The 16,604-nt window shown below is 38.3% G+C and overlaps 1 protein-coding gene across 1 annotated transcript in view; it reads left to right on the top strand.

Moving 5' to 3' along the window:
• Positions 1-16,604, top strand: part of PREP (prolyl endopeptidase) — a 118,578-nt gene that overhangs the window by 49,035 nt on the left and 52,939 nt on the right. Inside the window, exon 8 of the mRNA XM_026119906.2 lies at positions 11,250-11,441. Within this exon, the coding sequence (XP_025975691.1) occupies positions 11,250-11,441 (192 nt within the window). The remainder of the gene's footprint in view (positions 1-11,249; positions 11,442-16,604) is intronic.

Raw genomic sequence — 16,604 nt, 5'->3', positions numbered from 1 at the left:
CAGTGCTATATACAGTAACATCAAAGGGATGAGTCAGTAGGTGCTGCATAGCCTGAAAGAGTGGATCAAAACCTTTGTAATGAAAAAGAACAAGAGAGAAAAGATAGTGAGACATCACTAGACATCTAGAAAGTGGGACCTGGTGGGAGAAGGACTTTTTCTTTTTGAAAATATTTCTATGTGATTGAAGTAAACTTTTTCAAAAACTTTCAAAAATCAATATTAAAACAAGGCCATTGTATCCTAGTTCCCTCACAAAAAGAAAAAAGAAAGCAAGCTGAGTCTTCAAATGTCGAAGCCTCAGCAAAAAAAAAAAAAGTGTTTCCTTTAAGAAAACATGTCTGTGACATGACAATTCTAAACAGTTTTGCTTTTGATATAATTCTGTTATCAAAGGGAAAACATTAGCAACAGAGTTAAATAGCTTACAATTAATTTGAACAAAGAGATCTTCATGTTGCTAATGTCTGGTTGGACATTGTGTTTATTATTGTTCACAGTGAAGTTATTCTTTAGGTTATGTATTTGTGCTTTTCTCTGTGTGTATTAGAGAAAGTGTGGTGTGACGGAGATCACCTTCAGTTCCTATTTTTCTGTTGCTCTGTCCTCTTGTGTGAGGAAGTGAGCTATAACTCTATCAAAACAAAGCATATTTTCTCCTTCTGTCTGAGTGATCATCCAAATGGAAGTAAAACGGAAGCCTTGAAAGTGATGGAGAAAGCTCTGCTCATAAAAGTGCTTGATTTTTCTTCTGGGCTGGTCTTTGATATATCTTGACATGGCTTAACTTTTTAACGCAGAGGAATAAATACTGCCTCCTTCCATTTATTTATTTTTAAAATTACAAGTACGTTAACTTTCCATGATCAGTGAGTAGCCATCATCCACACGATGAATGGTACTGAGGGTCTTCTCATTACAACCACAGCAAAGTTGCATTCCTTTCAGGGATGGCTTAATATCTTCCCTCCAGTATTCCCCCCTCCTCAGACGTTTATAAGCTGAGCCAGGTCCCAAGAGACTGAGATCTTAATTTCAAAAAGAATCCAGATTTGCCTTTTGCACATTTGCCTTCGGAAACCAGAATGTCATGCTTAATTAAAAGCTTGTGACTCTGAAGAAAAAAGGAAGAGGAGAAAGAAAATGAGTTTTTTGCATCGCTGCCTGTTGCTGAGTGAGGGATTAAAACGAAGCCATACATTGTATGATTCAAAAGAAAATTAGATTCTGATGTGCAAGTAGATGTCTGTGTGAAGGGCTGTGCACTGCCATTCACTTCACAGGATCTGTTATGATCATACCACTAGGGCTCTGACAAAGTCTCTCTCTTCCAATTTGAACCAGACTGTGTGCCAGGAGAGTACCTATGCTGGACTGAATTTGAAAACAATTGTGTAATAAATGGCTGGTTTTCGACATCTTACCTCGTTCCTCAATTTCGAAGATGCTTGACATTTCAGAGTATGTGGATTTTCAGGGTCTGTGCCACTGCATTGTTAATGTATTTAATCACTAATGGATTATCTAATGTTTATTAGTATATTAAGAGGTAGGATAACATCAAAACTCTGATAGCGTCTACTGGTGGTTTCTAGAAGCTGGAAATACCTTACTAATCTATTTTATCTCTTTAAAATTTAATTTATGTAGCTTTTAAACAGTTTCCCTTAACAATATTATTTTTAGGTTATATTTCATGTTGTAAAATTTACGAATTGGACTTGAACATTCCTTGTGTGTTTAGTGAGTGCGTATTGTCAAGTGAGAATCATACCTCCTGCCTTTTCTTCTTTCCCTTGCTGTCCTTTTTTGCTGCTCCCAAGCACCTAAATTATCTGTGTTTATTCTGGTTGCTATTAATTGGAAATTGTGTAAGTGTAGGGGGATGTTGATTAGGAGCTTCGCTACTGATTGTCTTCCTAATGTGACTGGTGGCTGAGAAATTAAGCAAACTGCCCCTTTGGTTATTTGCCAGATAGGGTACTGAAAATGATCTGCTTTCCTAAAGCCCTCTAGGCTCAACGGATGAAACTGTTAGCGTCTTTCCTAGAGAGAATGGCACAACTGCAGTCTTGTTGTGGATTTCCAATTGAACTTTTCTTAGGTGACGTGAAAATGCTTTTGAATGTTCCTCCGATACATACTGGTAGCTTACCCTTCAGGCATCTGTGGCATAAATATCTTTCACCAAACATGAGCTGGCATTCTCTCTCTCTCTCTCTCTCTCTCTCTCTGTGTGTGTGTGTGTGTGTGTGTGTGTGTATATATATATATATAAAAATATATATAATTTTCATTTTATATACAGACACAGAAAAAATGTGTATCCATAGAGATTAATAAAATTTCATGGAAAAGCTTAAAACTTAAAACATCCTCTGTTTTGTGGTTGGATTGTGGGGTGTGGGGTGTTTTTTAAGCACTACAGTGGGAGCAAGGATGTAGATGAGATCTGAGAGGCAATAATGTCTATAGAACTCCAGAGCTGTCTCATAATTTCAGAGTATTTTTGTAGAAAAGTCTCCAGCAGATAGGAAATACAGATCAAGTGAAGATATATTGTTGATCTAGCTGCTGATAGGGGGAGTAGGAAAGAAAAGGTTAACATCAGTCTGGTGGCTTAGATTTTGCAGCTGAAGTAAAACCATTTCAGTTTGGACTAGTCTCGCTAATAGAATTCTCTCCTACGCATTGAGGTTCTTAGGCAAGTTTTTACACTTTCAGGATAGGGTCTCTGAGACAGACTGGAAGAGTGGGCACAATACATCAACCTATAACCGTGATCTGCTCTTCTCTGCTCGCAGAGTAGAAATTTCACATGAGAAGATGCTGTTTGTCACTATTTAAAAGCTAAGAGTACTGTAGCTGTATTAAAGCAAGGCCAGATTGTTTTAACATGTTCTAAAAGATGACAGCAGCCAAATACTGGATTCTCTATTATATCCAAATATCCAGCAAGCATCAGTATGAGATACAGTATGCTCTCTGATATGATGAGAAATATAGGAAGAATACACGCAGTAAATATCCATAGTGAGTTACGGCCATGTGACTTGATATAGTTGAACACTGCCTGTTACAGGGTAGGGTAGGGTAAATCCAAGGAAGGAAAAGAGAAAATATGAATGAGAGAATACTAAAATCAGAGAGGTGAATATTAAACAAAATTTAAATTGCACCATGAGGCTTTGCTGTTTCACATTACGAAAGGCTTTATGTATCCTGTGATTGAGATTTGCAGAGATGGAAAGGGGTTGTCAGGTACCTGCAGTAAGTGCAACAGATTTTCAGTTAGAGATTGACAGTCCAAGGGCAAAAGATATTTTTCTGTTGTAGCAAAGGTGTTCAGAAGTTAACATTATGCATGTATATGTGTGTAGATGTGTGCATGTCTGTGTATATACGCACATACGTGTATATGACTAGACATTTTAAGTTATTTTAAATGCACTACAGGCTATGTTGATAGGTTAATATTGGTAAATGGAATCTATAAAGAATGAAGATGCATCTTTAAGAAAATAAAATTTTGGAAATAGGGGTTTTCTGTTAAAATATTGAAAGTTGTTCTTCAGTGGAGAATGTAAAAAGCAGAAATGATGAGGGGACAAGTGATTTTGATCCATTTTCCTAAGACTCAAAAAGGCAAGTAATCCACTAACAGAGTCCTAGGGCTGTGTAGAGTTTAAGTATTGTTTTCCTTCTGGCAATAAAGATGAAAAGAAATCCAGAACTCAGAGAGTAGATAAAGACACTATAAAATTTACCTTAAAAAAGCAGTGAGGTAAGATGGAAATAATATAATGATTTTATTAAAAATAAGATTTTTATCTTTACAGGATGTGAGACCTAACATGGACACACAGTTATTTCTAAAATCTTCAATAAAACTTATACCTCTCTAAAATGAATAGGGAAAACATGGAAAATGAAAGTAAATCAGTTAGAACTGATGCTTTTATAAGGCTCTTTTGCAATGTCCTGCTTTTGGAACTGAAAATTTGAGGCTGAAGTTACTGTCCTCTTACATGTTACTAAGATGTGCTATTGTCTAGATGTATATGTTGATTAATCTGTCAGTAGCAAAGTATTTTACTAAAACACCGTTTTTCTTTCTTCTGTCTCCAAGTCTGGTAACACCAAATGATTGATTATTCAAATTTAGAAAGTGGATGTGTCATAACTCTAATATAAAACATATGTAAAAACCACTTGTTCTAAACTTAGTTTTGCACGTAGATACCCATGCTGGAAGTTACAATAAAAATCTGGAATAGCAAAACCAAAACTCACTGTATTTAAAAAACTCACTGTACTTATCAAACTCTACTTATTAAACTTAAACTCTATTTTAAAACTCACTTTTCTATTAGCAGATTAGATGTAGAGGGATTTTTGTTTTAATTTGTGTTTTCAGTCTGTTCAAAAATCTTCCTAACTGCAAAGATCCAGCAAATTTTGGTGTTTTGGATGAAAGGCAAATTGAATTCCGAGTAACTGACGAACCGCTATCAAAATTATTTCAATTTAGAAAATCGGATTTGCAGCCAAGTGGGAGCTCAGCTGTTAAGGCTGAGAACTACTGGCTGGGTTTAATTTTTTTTCCAAGTCTTTTTAAGGCTCCAGTTATGATTCAAGGACAAGCACTTTATATCCCTATCTTTCACTGCCTCTCTGAAAAATTAAATCAAATTAAAATCTAAGAGTTGAAAAACTAGGATCCTCACTAAGGATCCTTACTAAGTTTACCTATTTAATGCTTATGCCTTAATGAAGTTCCCCATAGCTCTTTGTAGTAGATTGCTTATTCCATCATGCTGAACTAATCATTTTGGTTCACTATCTGAACATCCTCAGCACTCCTGTGTTTTCACAGAAACTGCCATACAAAAAGTATAACTGGCAAAATTTAGCATGGAATATAACTTTATGGAGATTAACGTCTATACCTTTACCTGATAACGTTTGGCTGCTAGAGTACATAAAAAGGGCAACTTAGTGTTTTTACCTTGTCCATAAAAACTTGTTTCATAGCATCAGAGAAAAAATTTCCATTAGCTGATCAGTATGCCCCATCTCTCCAGCCAACACAGTCAATATGTTGTTTGCCACAAATGGATCATATCTGGCCTCTCCATGAAACATGAAGTATGAAAGGAATTATTGGGAACATTTGTGAGCTGATGAACAGTGACTCTCAGCCCCTGTATCCTATCTTACCCAAAAAGGATCAGTAGCAGGCTCGCTGTGGTCATTCTTGCTGCTACAATCACAGTTTGCTGTTTATAATCACATGCAGATTAGTTTTTCCTGCTTCTGTAGTTGTCATCATTCAGCCACAAAACTGCCTCATCATACAGCGAGCCTGCAGCAGACCAATGAACGTTTTGCTATGTTCAGAGGTCAGAACAGGATTGAGGCCTGAATCTGTGCTGCTTGTTGACATAATTTCCCTTTTGGTCTTGTATTGGTTTAAATAAATAAATAAATAAATAAGTTTGCTTGAAAATTCTGTCTGTACACTGTATGTTGCTTTTGCCCTGAACACTGCAGAAGGGTCAGCTCTGTATGATTATGATTTTCTGTTGTGTGGAGCGAACTTTATGGACCATCAAATAAAGGTTATAAATCCTCTACCTACGGTTCTTATTGTAATGCAATTATTTGATGATGGATAACTGGCTGGCATAAAGTATATGGGCACAGGCATGTATAGTTCTTCAGTACTGTGTTTTAGTGGAAGGACTGGCAGAGAAAAGGATTAGTTACAGCTATAGTATAGCAGTACTCGACCTCATGATTTTTCCCTGTATAATAAATCTTTCTTATTGCATGCTCATGTGGGTTATGTAATCTGAGTGTTCAGTGGCTCTGGCGTTTAGGTTAAGGGAGTCTGGACTACGAATGCAGCTTCTCAGTGGCTCTCCTCAAAGATGGACATTTTCAGAGGGCTGCTGGTTAAACCTACAAATCTTTATCAAGACCATCTTCTGCGCTTCCCCCCCCACCCCATTCCTTTTAAAGAAGACTGGATTGACTGCCTGTTTTGGCTTGTTTTTCACCCTCCACTCCTCTTGTCTTGTCATCTTGGAATTACAGACTTTTCTTACTTCACAATATAATACAAACAAGCACTATGTGAATGCAAAAACTAAAAATGTTTTTACTTCTTGCAGCAAATGATTTTTAATTCATTTGTACTCTATATGACCATTTTTAATTACAAGTTTAGATAAAAAGTTGGGGGGTTTGGAGGTTTTTTTTTTTTAATCTTTATTTATAACTCCTTGAGTTACTGTTCTTTCTGTTACTGGAAGGCTGTTTGTTCTGAGTTTGAGACCGAAACAAGACTCCTTCATCTGCCTTTAGATCAGGGTAGCTAACCTCCTGTTCCTGGGCCCTCCTGCCATTTTTTCCGAAGTTCTTCAGAGGTGAGAAGATTTGCCTGAGCTGTTCTGGGGGTCCACAGTCCATTCCTTGTTTCGGAGACTCTGTATTCCCTCTTGTTTTAATAACTGAGTATGTGCCCACCATATGATGCGATACACACGTTTGCTTTGGATCATGTATCTGATCAGCAAGAGAATGTCCCTCCAGTCATGTGATGCAATGTGTGCATGTACTTCTGGCCATTTGAAAAGAACGGGTGTGCTGGTCCCATGATGAGTTTCTAGTCATAGGACAGAGAACTGGCCACAGGTCATGGCCCTTAAAGGTCCATCATCCTTGGCCAGACTTTGTGTCAGAGTACCACAGCTCCCAGTCATCCATCATTTTATATATTTTTATCATGCTACGGTGCATTGATCTTTTTTTCCGTGGTAAAGCTTAAGGTATTTTCATGAGGGTTTTTTTTTTTTTTAAGTCTATTCAGAACCTCTATTTTCTGCATCTTGTCTAGCTCCAGGGGGGCTGTCTCCCATTCATCCCTGTAGAACCTTTTCCAGGTGTCCATTTGTCTTTGAGAAAGCATACAGTTGAGCTCTGGCTTTCTTTAGCCATTATGCACTTCAGTAATGAGTCTGCTTTTTTGACTACAGCTGCGTATTTATTGATATCTCACCGACTCTCAGGTCCCTCCATGAATTGGTGTATGTGACTTAGTGTTGCAACATGCAACTCAGGAGGCTTTGTGTTCTCCTATCTAGACTGTGTGTAGTCATCTTTTTTTTCCCTTTCAGTACATATTATAATGTGGTATTCTCCATGATCAAGCACACTTTCCTGTATCTCAGTGCATGCTAGAGTGCTTTTCTGGTTACCTCTGATAACTGGAAGATCCTCTTCTTCTGCTGACACTTACGATAATAGCTCTCCACTGAGCTCATTCAACTCCTGTAAGAGTGTGCCCAGGCATTCTCTAGAGAATATGCTGCAGAGAAATGAGGCTGTTAAGGTTCTCCGTGCATGTTTTGCCATGAATTTGAGTATTTATCCAATTACTGTAGAATCAGACTGAATTCAAGCCATGTGAAGGCTTGACCCAGGTATCTTTCACAGTACTCAGTAGTCACACATGTAAATAAAAGATATACATGAAGAAATAGAAGTTATGCTTAATGTATTTGCCCTGAGACAGACTTATTATAGACATATTCCTGGTAGTTACCTTATCAAAGATTCTGTCTTTCTATATTCACATCAGATTATGTTCATTCAAGCAAGCTACCCTCCTGGTGAAATGCGCTGTCTTTAATTTAAAATAAAAAAAAAAATCTCTTGCCCATTCCCCTGGGCTTCTTGGGTACTAGAGGGAGCAGTTTGATGAAAGAGGTAGAGCTAGACTATGCAAGTGCTGCCATGAAAAAGAGAGATCTCCCTTCTATTTTCTCATGCTCTCAGGTTGCATAGTACTGTCCCCTCTTTTTGAGTCAGCATCTTCACCCCCCTGACCATAAGGTTAGGTGATTGCGCTCACTAATTTCACAGAAAACAAACTCTGTACAGTAGAGAGACTAGTTTTCTGCTGGATTAGCTAGTCTCATCAGCTTTACTGTTCACTCAGGCAAATGCTAGACCAAGCATGAAGGTGATGGAGGAAGAGGGAGAAATGGGAAGGTGCAGTTTTGTTGCAGTCGAGCTTATTTTATGGCTCATTGCTAATGAAAAAAGAGTGTTCCTGCTCGTCTGTCTGTCTGTCTCTCTCTCTCTCTCTCTCTGCCTTGGGCATGTATTGGCACTCATCTTCCCAGCAGTAAGCTGGTTCAGGGAGTGAAACAGAAGACTGTGAGGTTTTTTCTGGGGCGGGGGGGGAGGGGGTTGGTTTGTTTTTTGGGGGGTAGCACAATTTTTTAGTCATTTAATTCTTTGGGACAGCTCAGTGAGGGGAAGAGAAGTAGCAGGCTGAGAGTAACGGGAGGAAGAAGGACAACACTCTTTGGGGATGATTGGCTGTGCAGCTGAGCTGATCTAACAGCTCGACTGCTCCCCAGGGTTGTGGTTCCCTGCTAGCCTAGGCCAGTCTGCTAGAGCTGCATGGGCCTGCCCCCTCCTTAGCACCGGCATGACCTGGTGATAAACAGGCTGAGGGAACTCAACTAGCTAATAATTGCTATAGCCCCTATCACCAATACCAGATTAGTTTTCAGCCATGTCATTGTCATGAACTGGCTGTGCTGGTCACCAGGTTGTTAGTCCTGGCCCAAAGGAGAGAGCAAAACAGAACAATCTAAGGCAACACTGGAATATCCCTTTCAATCACAGGCCACAACTTGTTCAGCTGAAACCAGCCCTGAAGACACATCCTCCATGTATGATATATACCTTATTGCAAAGGGTTTCTTCCTCTCACTGAAAAACAACAGCAAATAATCTCTACAGTAACAAACGTTACTGTCCCTTTCAGCTATTTGTAATAGCCTCATTATTGGCTCTTGACTTTGACCAGATACTGAAATAATTAACCACTTCAGTGGGACAACAGTTTTGAGATAATTCATCTGCAATATTTGTCGTCAAAGGACTATATAATACCCACTTTTAGATGATGAATGCTCTTGATTTTCGTAATGACAACTTAGTCTATCCCTGTAGAATATCAGCCCTCTCACTGTTTACTGACTGTTCATTTGGGAGTGGATGAATGAGTGGCAATGCAGAAATGTAAATCACTGATGTAACATTATTGTCCTTTTTCTCCATGGAATCCAACTTATGTTGTCATCATGCAAGCTACAGCTATTGTGCCCATTTACCGTAAAGAAGGTTTTTCAATCAGTGGTCTTGGGATTCCTTTTTATGAAGTCTCATTCTTCCTTAGCAGAATGGTTTCACTCTGTCAGGTATTAAAATATAAATGTTCCAATGCTGTAATGGTATTACACTGCAATTAAATTTTTATTTACCAAAACACTTGAGCATGTGACTTGAGACCTCAAAAAAGTTTCACTGCTCTATATCAGAGTTCATTGTAGGCTATTTTTTCTTTGTTTTATTGGGCATCAAGACAGTTTTTGCCATAGAATGCCACAATAATGCAGCTGTTTTTGTAAGATAAAATAATGGAATATGGAACATTAGAGTTTTGAGCAGCTTGAGAGACCTAGCAGGATTTGTCCTCGGCATGAAATCTCTTAAGAAGAACAAAACTTTGGACCTCAGTGAAAATCAAGATTCCATATGAAATCAGTTCTCACAAACAGGATACTAACTTAATGGGATTGTCTGGAAATTTTGTATTGCGATAGTATAAAAAGTAGAATTTAATTGGCTAATCTGTCACTTTGTATGAAGAGACAGGGAATTTTTCCTTAAACCAAAATGGCAATTAAGAGATACAAGCTTTATGAATATACTAGGCCTGGCTAGACTAACTTATTACATTTAATGGGTTTAAAATGACCTTAGCTATCTCACTGCTTCCTCAATTATTCTCTTTTTTTCTTTTTTTTACTTACAGCAATTACAGCTCAGCTATGATCTACTTCCATTTTTCTGCTCAGTTTTTAATGTTATAAAATAAGCTGATGCGTTGTTTTATGAAAGCAGGCATTACATTATAAAGTCTCATAAGCAGATTATGCACAATTTATTGATTTGTACTTAAAAGCAGAGACCCGACCTTTAGTTTTAGTGAAGAGGCAGAGGGTGGGCTGTTATATTCAGATGTAAAAGCTGAAATTTCTTATATTAATTAGGATTTTGGTTTTTTAGCAAGCTAATGTATAATACTTATCATAGTGAGTTTGGCTGATGGTTGGGTTGTAGATACAGCAGGCATATCACATATCTAATTTAGCCTTGCATCTTTTTCTACTAACCTCAAATCAGTTGCAAAACAGTGATTTGTGAATAAAAAGTTCTGGAGTCTTTCCGTCCCAACTCTAGGTTCAGTCAGTACTAGCCAATTTGTGTTTGAGAGAGAAGTGTGCTTCTGTTATTGAGTGAAACGTTCTAGAAAGATCCTAGGAAAACTGGAATTTTATACTTCACAAATCTAGAAGTTAACTTTTTAGCTGTCTGTAGACCTTCTTTGGTGACGACAAACTTCTGTAGAATAACACTTTGGGAATGTTGTTTCTGAATTGACAAAGTAACTCCTGATATTAAAGTTTATAGTACTCATTCAAATAGCATCATTGCTGCTCTGTGCGAAGATCTGGGTTTTCAAGGAGGATGGAAGACATTCCACTCAAAGAAAATGTAACTGCCTTTTGCAGAAATAAAAAATCCAGAAGGATTCCCTTAAGAAGTAAACATTAAGTAAAAATAAATGTGTTTTAAAAAATAAATAAGTAACATTGAGCTTGAAAGCTGTAGTGAGGAGTCTTTTGGCTCGGCTGTGACTCCCCATTCCAAGAAATCTCTAGGAGAGCTGGGAGCTTGGGAGGTTGGTTGCCAAGAACTTTGTGCACTTGGCGTTGTTGGCTCTGAGGCAGTCGGGGTGACAGAAGTATGTGTGTAGCAAATATCTGAGCTTTCCAGCAGCCCTTCAGAAATGCTGGAGGAGAGCTAAGCCTAGTTCTGTAAGTATGCTGCTTGTGTTTCATTAGAATTTCCTCAAAACCATTATATTTCCGTGTCCATGAATTGACATTTTTCCACTGCAGCCTATTCATCTGGAAAATTTCTCATCAACTCTAATGCTTAAGTATATATTCAGGTCTTTCCTGTAGTTACAGCTCTTCTAGTCACCACAGTTGTTGGAGAAAGAGCCTACAGCAATTGTCAGGAAAACTTTGCTCTCAGGCATTAAAAGATTTTGTTTCAAGAGATAAGGAATTGACGTTATGGTGTGTTTGATCTGACAGGAATTCTTCAATGGGTGAAGCTGATAGACAACTTTGAAGCTGAGTATGAATATGTCACCAATGAAGGAACAGTGTTCACTTTCAAGACAAACCGCCATGCTCCAAATTACCGGTTAATCAACATTGACTTCAGTGACCCAGATGAATCTAAATGGAAAGTTCTCATCCCTGAACATGAAAGAGATGTTCTAGGTAAGAGTATATCTGAAGTGAAAGATTTTTTCTTCTTTTTCTTTCCCCCCCCCAAAACTCAATCTTCAGTCTGTTGAATGTCTTGCACAGACCTTCTTACTTTTTCCCTATGTTTGAAATGTTTGAGACTTGACATGCATGTTCCGTGATTAGAAGACTCGCCTGAGACTTGAGAAATCCAGGTTTCATTTCCATAGCTTGCTCTCTCATCCTGTGTGGCCTTCGTAAAATTGCTTAATCTGTCCTTGTTTTAACTCTGTTTGTAGGAAATGAGGGGAAAGTATTTTCCTGCTTCATGTCAGTGCTGTGAATGTTTGCCAGACACTCAGGGATTACAGCAAGTGAGGCTTTGCAAGCAGAAGCAAGGAAAAGAGCAAGCCTGGCAGCATGTTGCAGCATGCTGCAAACATAGTGCAGCATGCTGCAAACATGGAGATCAGAGTGTGAGACAGGTTTGTCCATCATTCCTGGGATTAGAGAAACAGATAGCTCTTAAAAGCCTCAGGAAAGTCCAAGAGTATGGAATTTTCTAGTTGTAAAAGCAAATTCAGAACATAAATCCTTGATTTTGAGCTAATTAAAATAAAGATATGTTGTGATAAGTTTCCTGAACTAAGGCTCAGCTTTAGGTCAGTTTTAGGATTTTTTTTAATACTATCATTTGGGGAGAAATTCTATTAAAACTTAGTACTTGACATAATTTCATATAGTATAGAAGAACCTCTCCTGAGGTACTTTTTGTACAAGTATTTGACAGATCATTTGTATATACTTGTGTATTGTATCCTCCATCCAGTGCAAGATACAACTGTGATTTATCTGACTAGCATAATTGTAGCTATTCAAAAAGACAGTGCATTTCTTTTTCATTAATCCATCTTTGTATAAATACCCTCATTCATTGTTTGCTACTTCTCGTTGTGAAGAGCTTCTCTTTAGAAGGAGTAGAGTTCTGTATATGTGTGTATGTATGTGTATATATAGAGTAACTTCTCTGTCTCTCCCTACTAAGACAAATCTGTTTGGCTACTATTTCAAATTCCTCTTGAGATCTCACTTTCCAAGACACCAAAAGATTCTTAAGAATACATTTCTCTCTGCATTTTTCAGTGTGACCTGTATCACTTGTGCCACAACCTAGACCAGGTCGGTCCCCAGTATGACACAAATGGAGAGCAAAGCTATTGTAATATAGCGCATGATAGGTCCTGCAGCTGCCTCAAAGCCAACTGACCAGATTCTGTCCTGGGTGGCAGATGTGTGAGGGAGAATAAGGCATTGCTGGAGCATGCCCAGAGCTGTAGGGACATTGGAAACATCTGGACTCTTGAGTGTTTTAAGACTTTCGGTGATCACAAAAATAGCAAACAAAGCTTGGTGAGAAACAAATCTTTATTTTGAGATTGTGAACTCTTTGAATCAGGAGCCATCTTCATCTTGAATACCTTCTCAAGTAATCCATTCAAGGTGATCCTGTCCTAGGCAGAGAATAAATAATAGTTGTGACAGATTGCTTCCAAATCTAATTTCTGATAGTGCACAAATTTGCTGACTATCTGTGAAGCTATGTTTAAGTTACTAGGAGCAGCAATATACAATGTGGGACTGAGTTGAAGAGTTGACTTAGAGATGGAGAGTGTCCAAATGGAAAGGGACAGAAATGTGTAATTTTTTTTCTCTCATGCTTTATTAATGTGAAATACGTTTACCACATGAGAGTTTGCCTGGGATGTGGTCTAGCCAGCCAAAGGAGCTTTGGGCACTGGCTATATATTTCTTCCATTTTAGAGAAAGGCTACCTCTGCTCTTCACTACACTGCGATATTTAGCTCAACTCCATTTTGTTTTCATTCTAAAAGCAAAGTCATGGTGAGTTAATGTTTGTGCACGTGTAAGATACTTTTTAATGCATGAAATGCTCCTTTAATGGATTATACATGGCAGTCTTAATGGTACAAGCATTTAGAGATGCAGTTAGAGAATCATAAGTTCAGATAAATGTGGTTACTGAGGGCAGTGGCCTTTAGACTATAAACACAACAGGCACTCAGCTCTTACACACTTGAAGTCAAACATAATCTGTCATATCAAACCATCAGACTGACTTTCAAGTGTCTGTTTTGTATCATCAAGATTTTACTGTATATGAATGTGAATCCAGAGTAGGCAATCATATCCACTTCTCTCTTAAGCTTTTTGGAATTACGTTAAAAAATCGGGTTAAATGAGTAAATGAAAGTGTCTCTGTAACAAGATGAATACTAAGTAAATCTTCGCATCAATGCTAAAGTAAAGTAAGTTTTAATAGTTTAGTTGCTTTTTTTGTGGCAGATACTTGCAACTTACAGCACCAAGGAAAGGGGTTTTTATCATGCTCAGTAGGTTGTAGCTCTGAATGAAATAATAAAACACTAGTTTGCACTTGATGAAGTCAGAATCTTTCATTCTTGAAGAGGAGACTTTCTCAGTGAAAGAAGGCAGACCAGCCATTATGTCATCTTGTTTTAATCTTTCCAAGATTTGGTTTGGAAAGACATAATTATAGTAGAAGGCAGTTAATAATTCATTGTCTTGAAAGCCTTGCAGTCAAGTGAATTTGACTTTTTGTGATCTAGAGATGACAATGTAACGAATCGCCTTCTGCAAAAGCTATGACTGCAATGATTCAAAGGTTAAATGAGTATTGCTGCTTATCCAGATGTAATTAGCTGTATTTGGAATTGCTTTATAAACACTGTAGTCAGCAATCTCTAGGTCACAAATGTTTCTTTGTCCTTTTACTGGAATATACAGATATTCAGCTCAAAAGTCTGCTACTCTTGCGTGATCTGCCTTTTAGCCATAGCCCTTTTTTTGCTATGTATTATCTTGGATTCAATTTTATAAAGCTGCCACCACACACATATAGAAATAGATTTTATTTATGAATCAGGATTAAGAATTATGAAACTCTGCCAGTGTCCATTAATAGCAAAAGGAGAAATTCCATGAAGTATCATACTGCATTCTCAGGGAGCGTGCAATAGCACGGCTAATGTGGTCTAACCAAAAACTAAACAAACTCATGTGCCTAGAAGGCAGTGTGCATGTAATTTGGTTTCACAGAGTCTTCAAAATACTCTTTTTGTTACTGGCTTTGACCTTTTTGTCTTCAAAACTGTTTAGAAATAAGCTAGTTTAGGAAATTTAGAGAAAAAAACAAATGTATTCCCACAGTGAGGTTGTAAGCACACCTCATCTTAAAACCACAAGGTGTAAAGAGCTGTTCTTTTCTGATCTCACTTTGAACCAGGCTCCCTCATACACTAAGCAAAGTTAAGGTTTACATAGTTCTCAGCAGGGACTTCACACAGAGTTGAGATAAGTTTAGAATTCTTCTGTGGGCTGAAGAGGAAGAAATAAATGGCAGCTACTTTAAATGAAGAAGTTTAAGTGCGGGCCTTAGGACATTTTGGTGTGTGATGAGACTCATTTTCCCCCCTCTGGAGTTTGTTTATAAAGTGTTACTTATAATTTTCAGGGAGTCTGAAATATAACTGTAGGAGAGATTCATGTTTAACATTGAGCTGGTGGTTTAAATGGCAGCATAGCTGCACTTAAGTGTGCTGAATTAGTTAAAAAGCATCTGTAAGACTTAAAATGTATCCTGATCGTTGTGGACACTGGGACCCTAATCCTCAGGCACAGGACAAACCTGCTGTCTTTAGAAGGTTAAATAATTTGAGAGATGTGTTCTGGATCACCACAGTCTGCTTGGCTGAGATGCACAGGGGGGTGACCGGTGCCAGACGTGTGGTGTGAGAATGGTCCCAACAGAGTATAGAAGAGGGGGAGCTCCCAAAAGTGCCTGATATCTGTGGAGCAGGGCAACTTGGAAGTAGCAGGTATATTCAGCGTCTAGTTATGATAATGAAAAGAAAAATAGAATGAGTCTCTTGAGTAAGGAGGTGCTACCTGAAGCGCTAAGAAATAAGCAGTAATCCTGAGTGTTCCAGAGATGACCTGGATGAGGTCATCCAGAAGATGACCTTGAACAACTCCTTGAATCTCTTTTGACCGTTTAAAGAGCGGGGGCAGTGCTGGCAACATGCCTGTGCCTTGCAAACATCTGCATGCCTAAGCTCAGTGGGTGTAAAGTGCTTCCTTTCCCTAAGGTAGAATCTGCTATCCAAGTGCAAAATAGTATTTCCTCTTCATACTTCCAGCCTGCTAATTCATAAATACTGAAGACTTTGGGGAGGGGGGCTATTGCAACTAAGTTGCCGTTACACTCCAGCAGTGTAACAAAGACTTCTAACTGCACTTCTGCAATTGTAAAGTCTCAAGCCAGATTTTGGGACACTGTTGTGTCCACACCTATGTAAAGTGCAGCGTAAAGTAGTAAAAAAAAGAAGTCACAGGCATTCTTTCAGATTTTATTTAATTCTTTTGAATATAGGTTACACTGGAAAATGTAGTGTGGAGACAAGATACTAAACACCCATAATCATCAAACATATTCTGAGATAAGTAGAGTTATCTTTTGGCACTGTAGCAAAGCCAGGAGAGAAAATCTGGAATCAGATTCACAAAATTGTTGATCGTGAATGACTAGGGTGTGTATGGGTGTGAGTAATCCTTCATGTTTATCTCAGTTGTCAGTTGACTTGTGCATTCCATTTGCCTGTCTTGTCTTTAATAATATCCATAGCTTTATACAATGGGAGTTTTGCTTTCAAAGTGTGTAAATGAAGGGTTGCATGAATGTTCTGAGGAACAGTTGTATATACTTCTGCTTGTAGCCCTAAGAAATTACCCTGTGCAGACAGCTGGCACAGAAGTCTAGTAGAGATGAGGAAATTGGCTGCAGTGCAAAAGACCAGATTGGTAAGCTTGCACTGTGGAAAATACAAAACTGGAAAGTGGCTTAGCTCCCATGTTTCCTAGCTACAAAAAGCATCCTCTGAGGCCTGGCCAAGCCAGATACAGTCCATCAGTCACTAGGGGAGAGGATGTTCTCCAGATGCATGCCCCGACTAAAAGTTTTATTCTGCTCCTTCTGATACGGGTTTTGTGGCTATGTTCACCCAGCTGACTGTGGAAAACCTGTGTCAGAAAGCAGGTGATTAAAGCCTGTTCTGCTGGTTACTTAAAGAAGCATTATTCCTGATGTTTGCAGCTTCA

This window comes from Dromaius novaehollandiae, chromosome 3, assembly GCF_036370855.1.
Source record: "Dromaius novaehollandiae isolate bDroNov1 chromosome 3, bDroNov1.hap1, whole genome shotgun sequence".
NCBI classification, from domain to species: Eukaryota; Metazoa; Chordata; class Aves; order Casuariiformes; family Dromaiidae; genus Dromaius; species Dromaius novaehollandiae.
The sequence above is the reverse complement of the archived record's forward strand: the minus strand, read 5'-3'. Positions and strand labels throughout refer to the sequence as shown.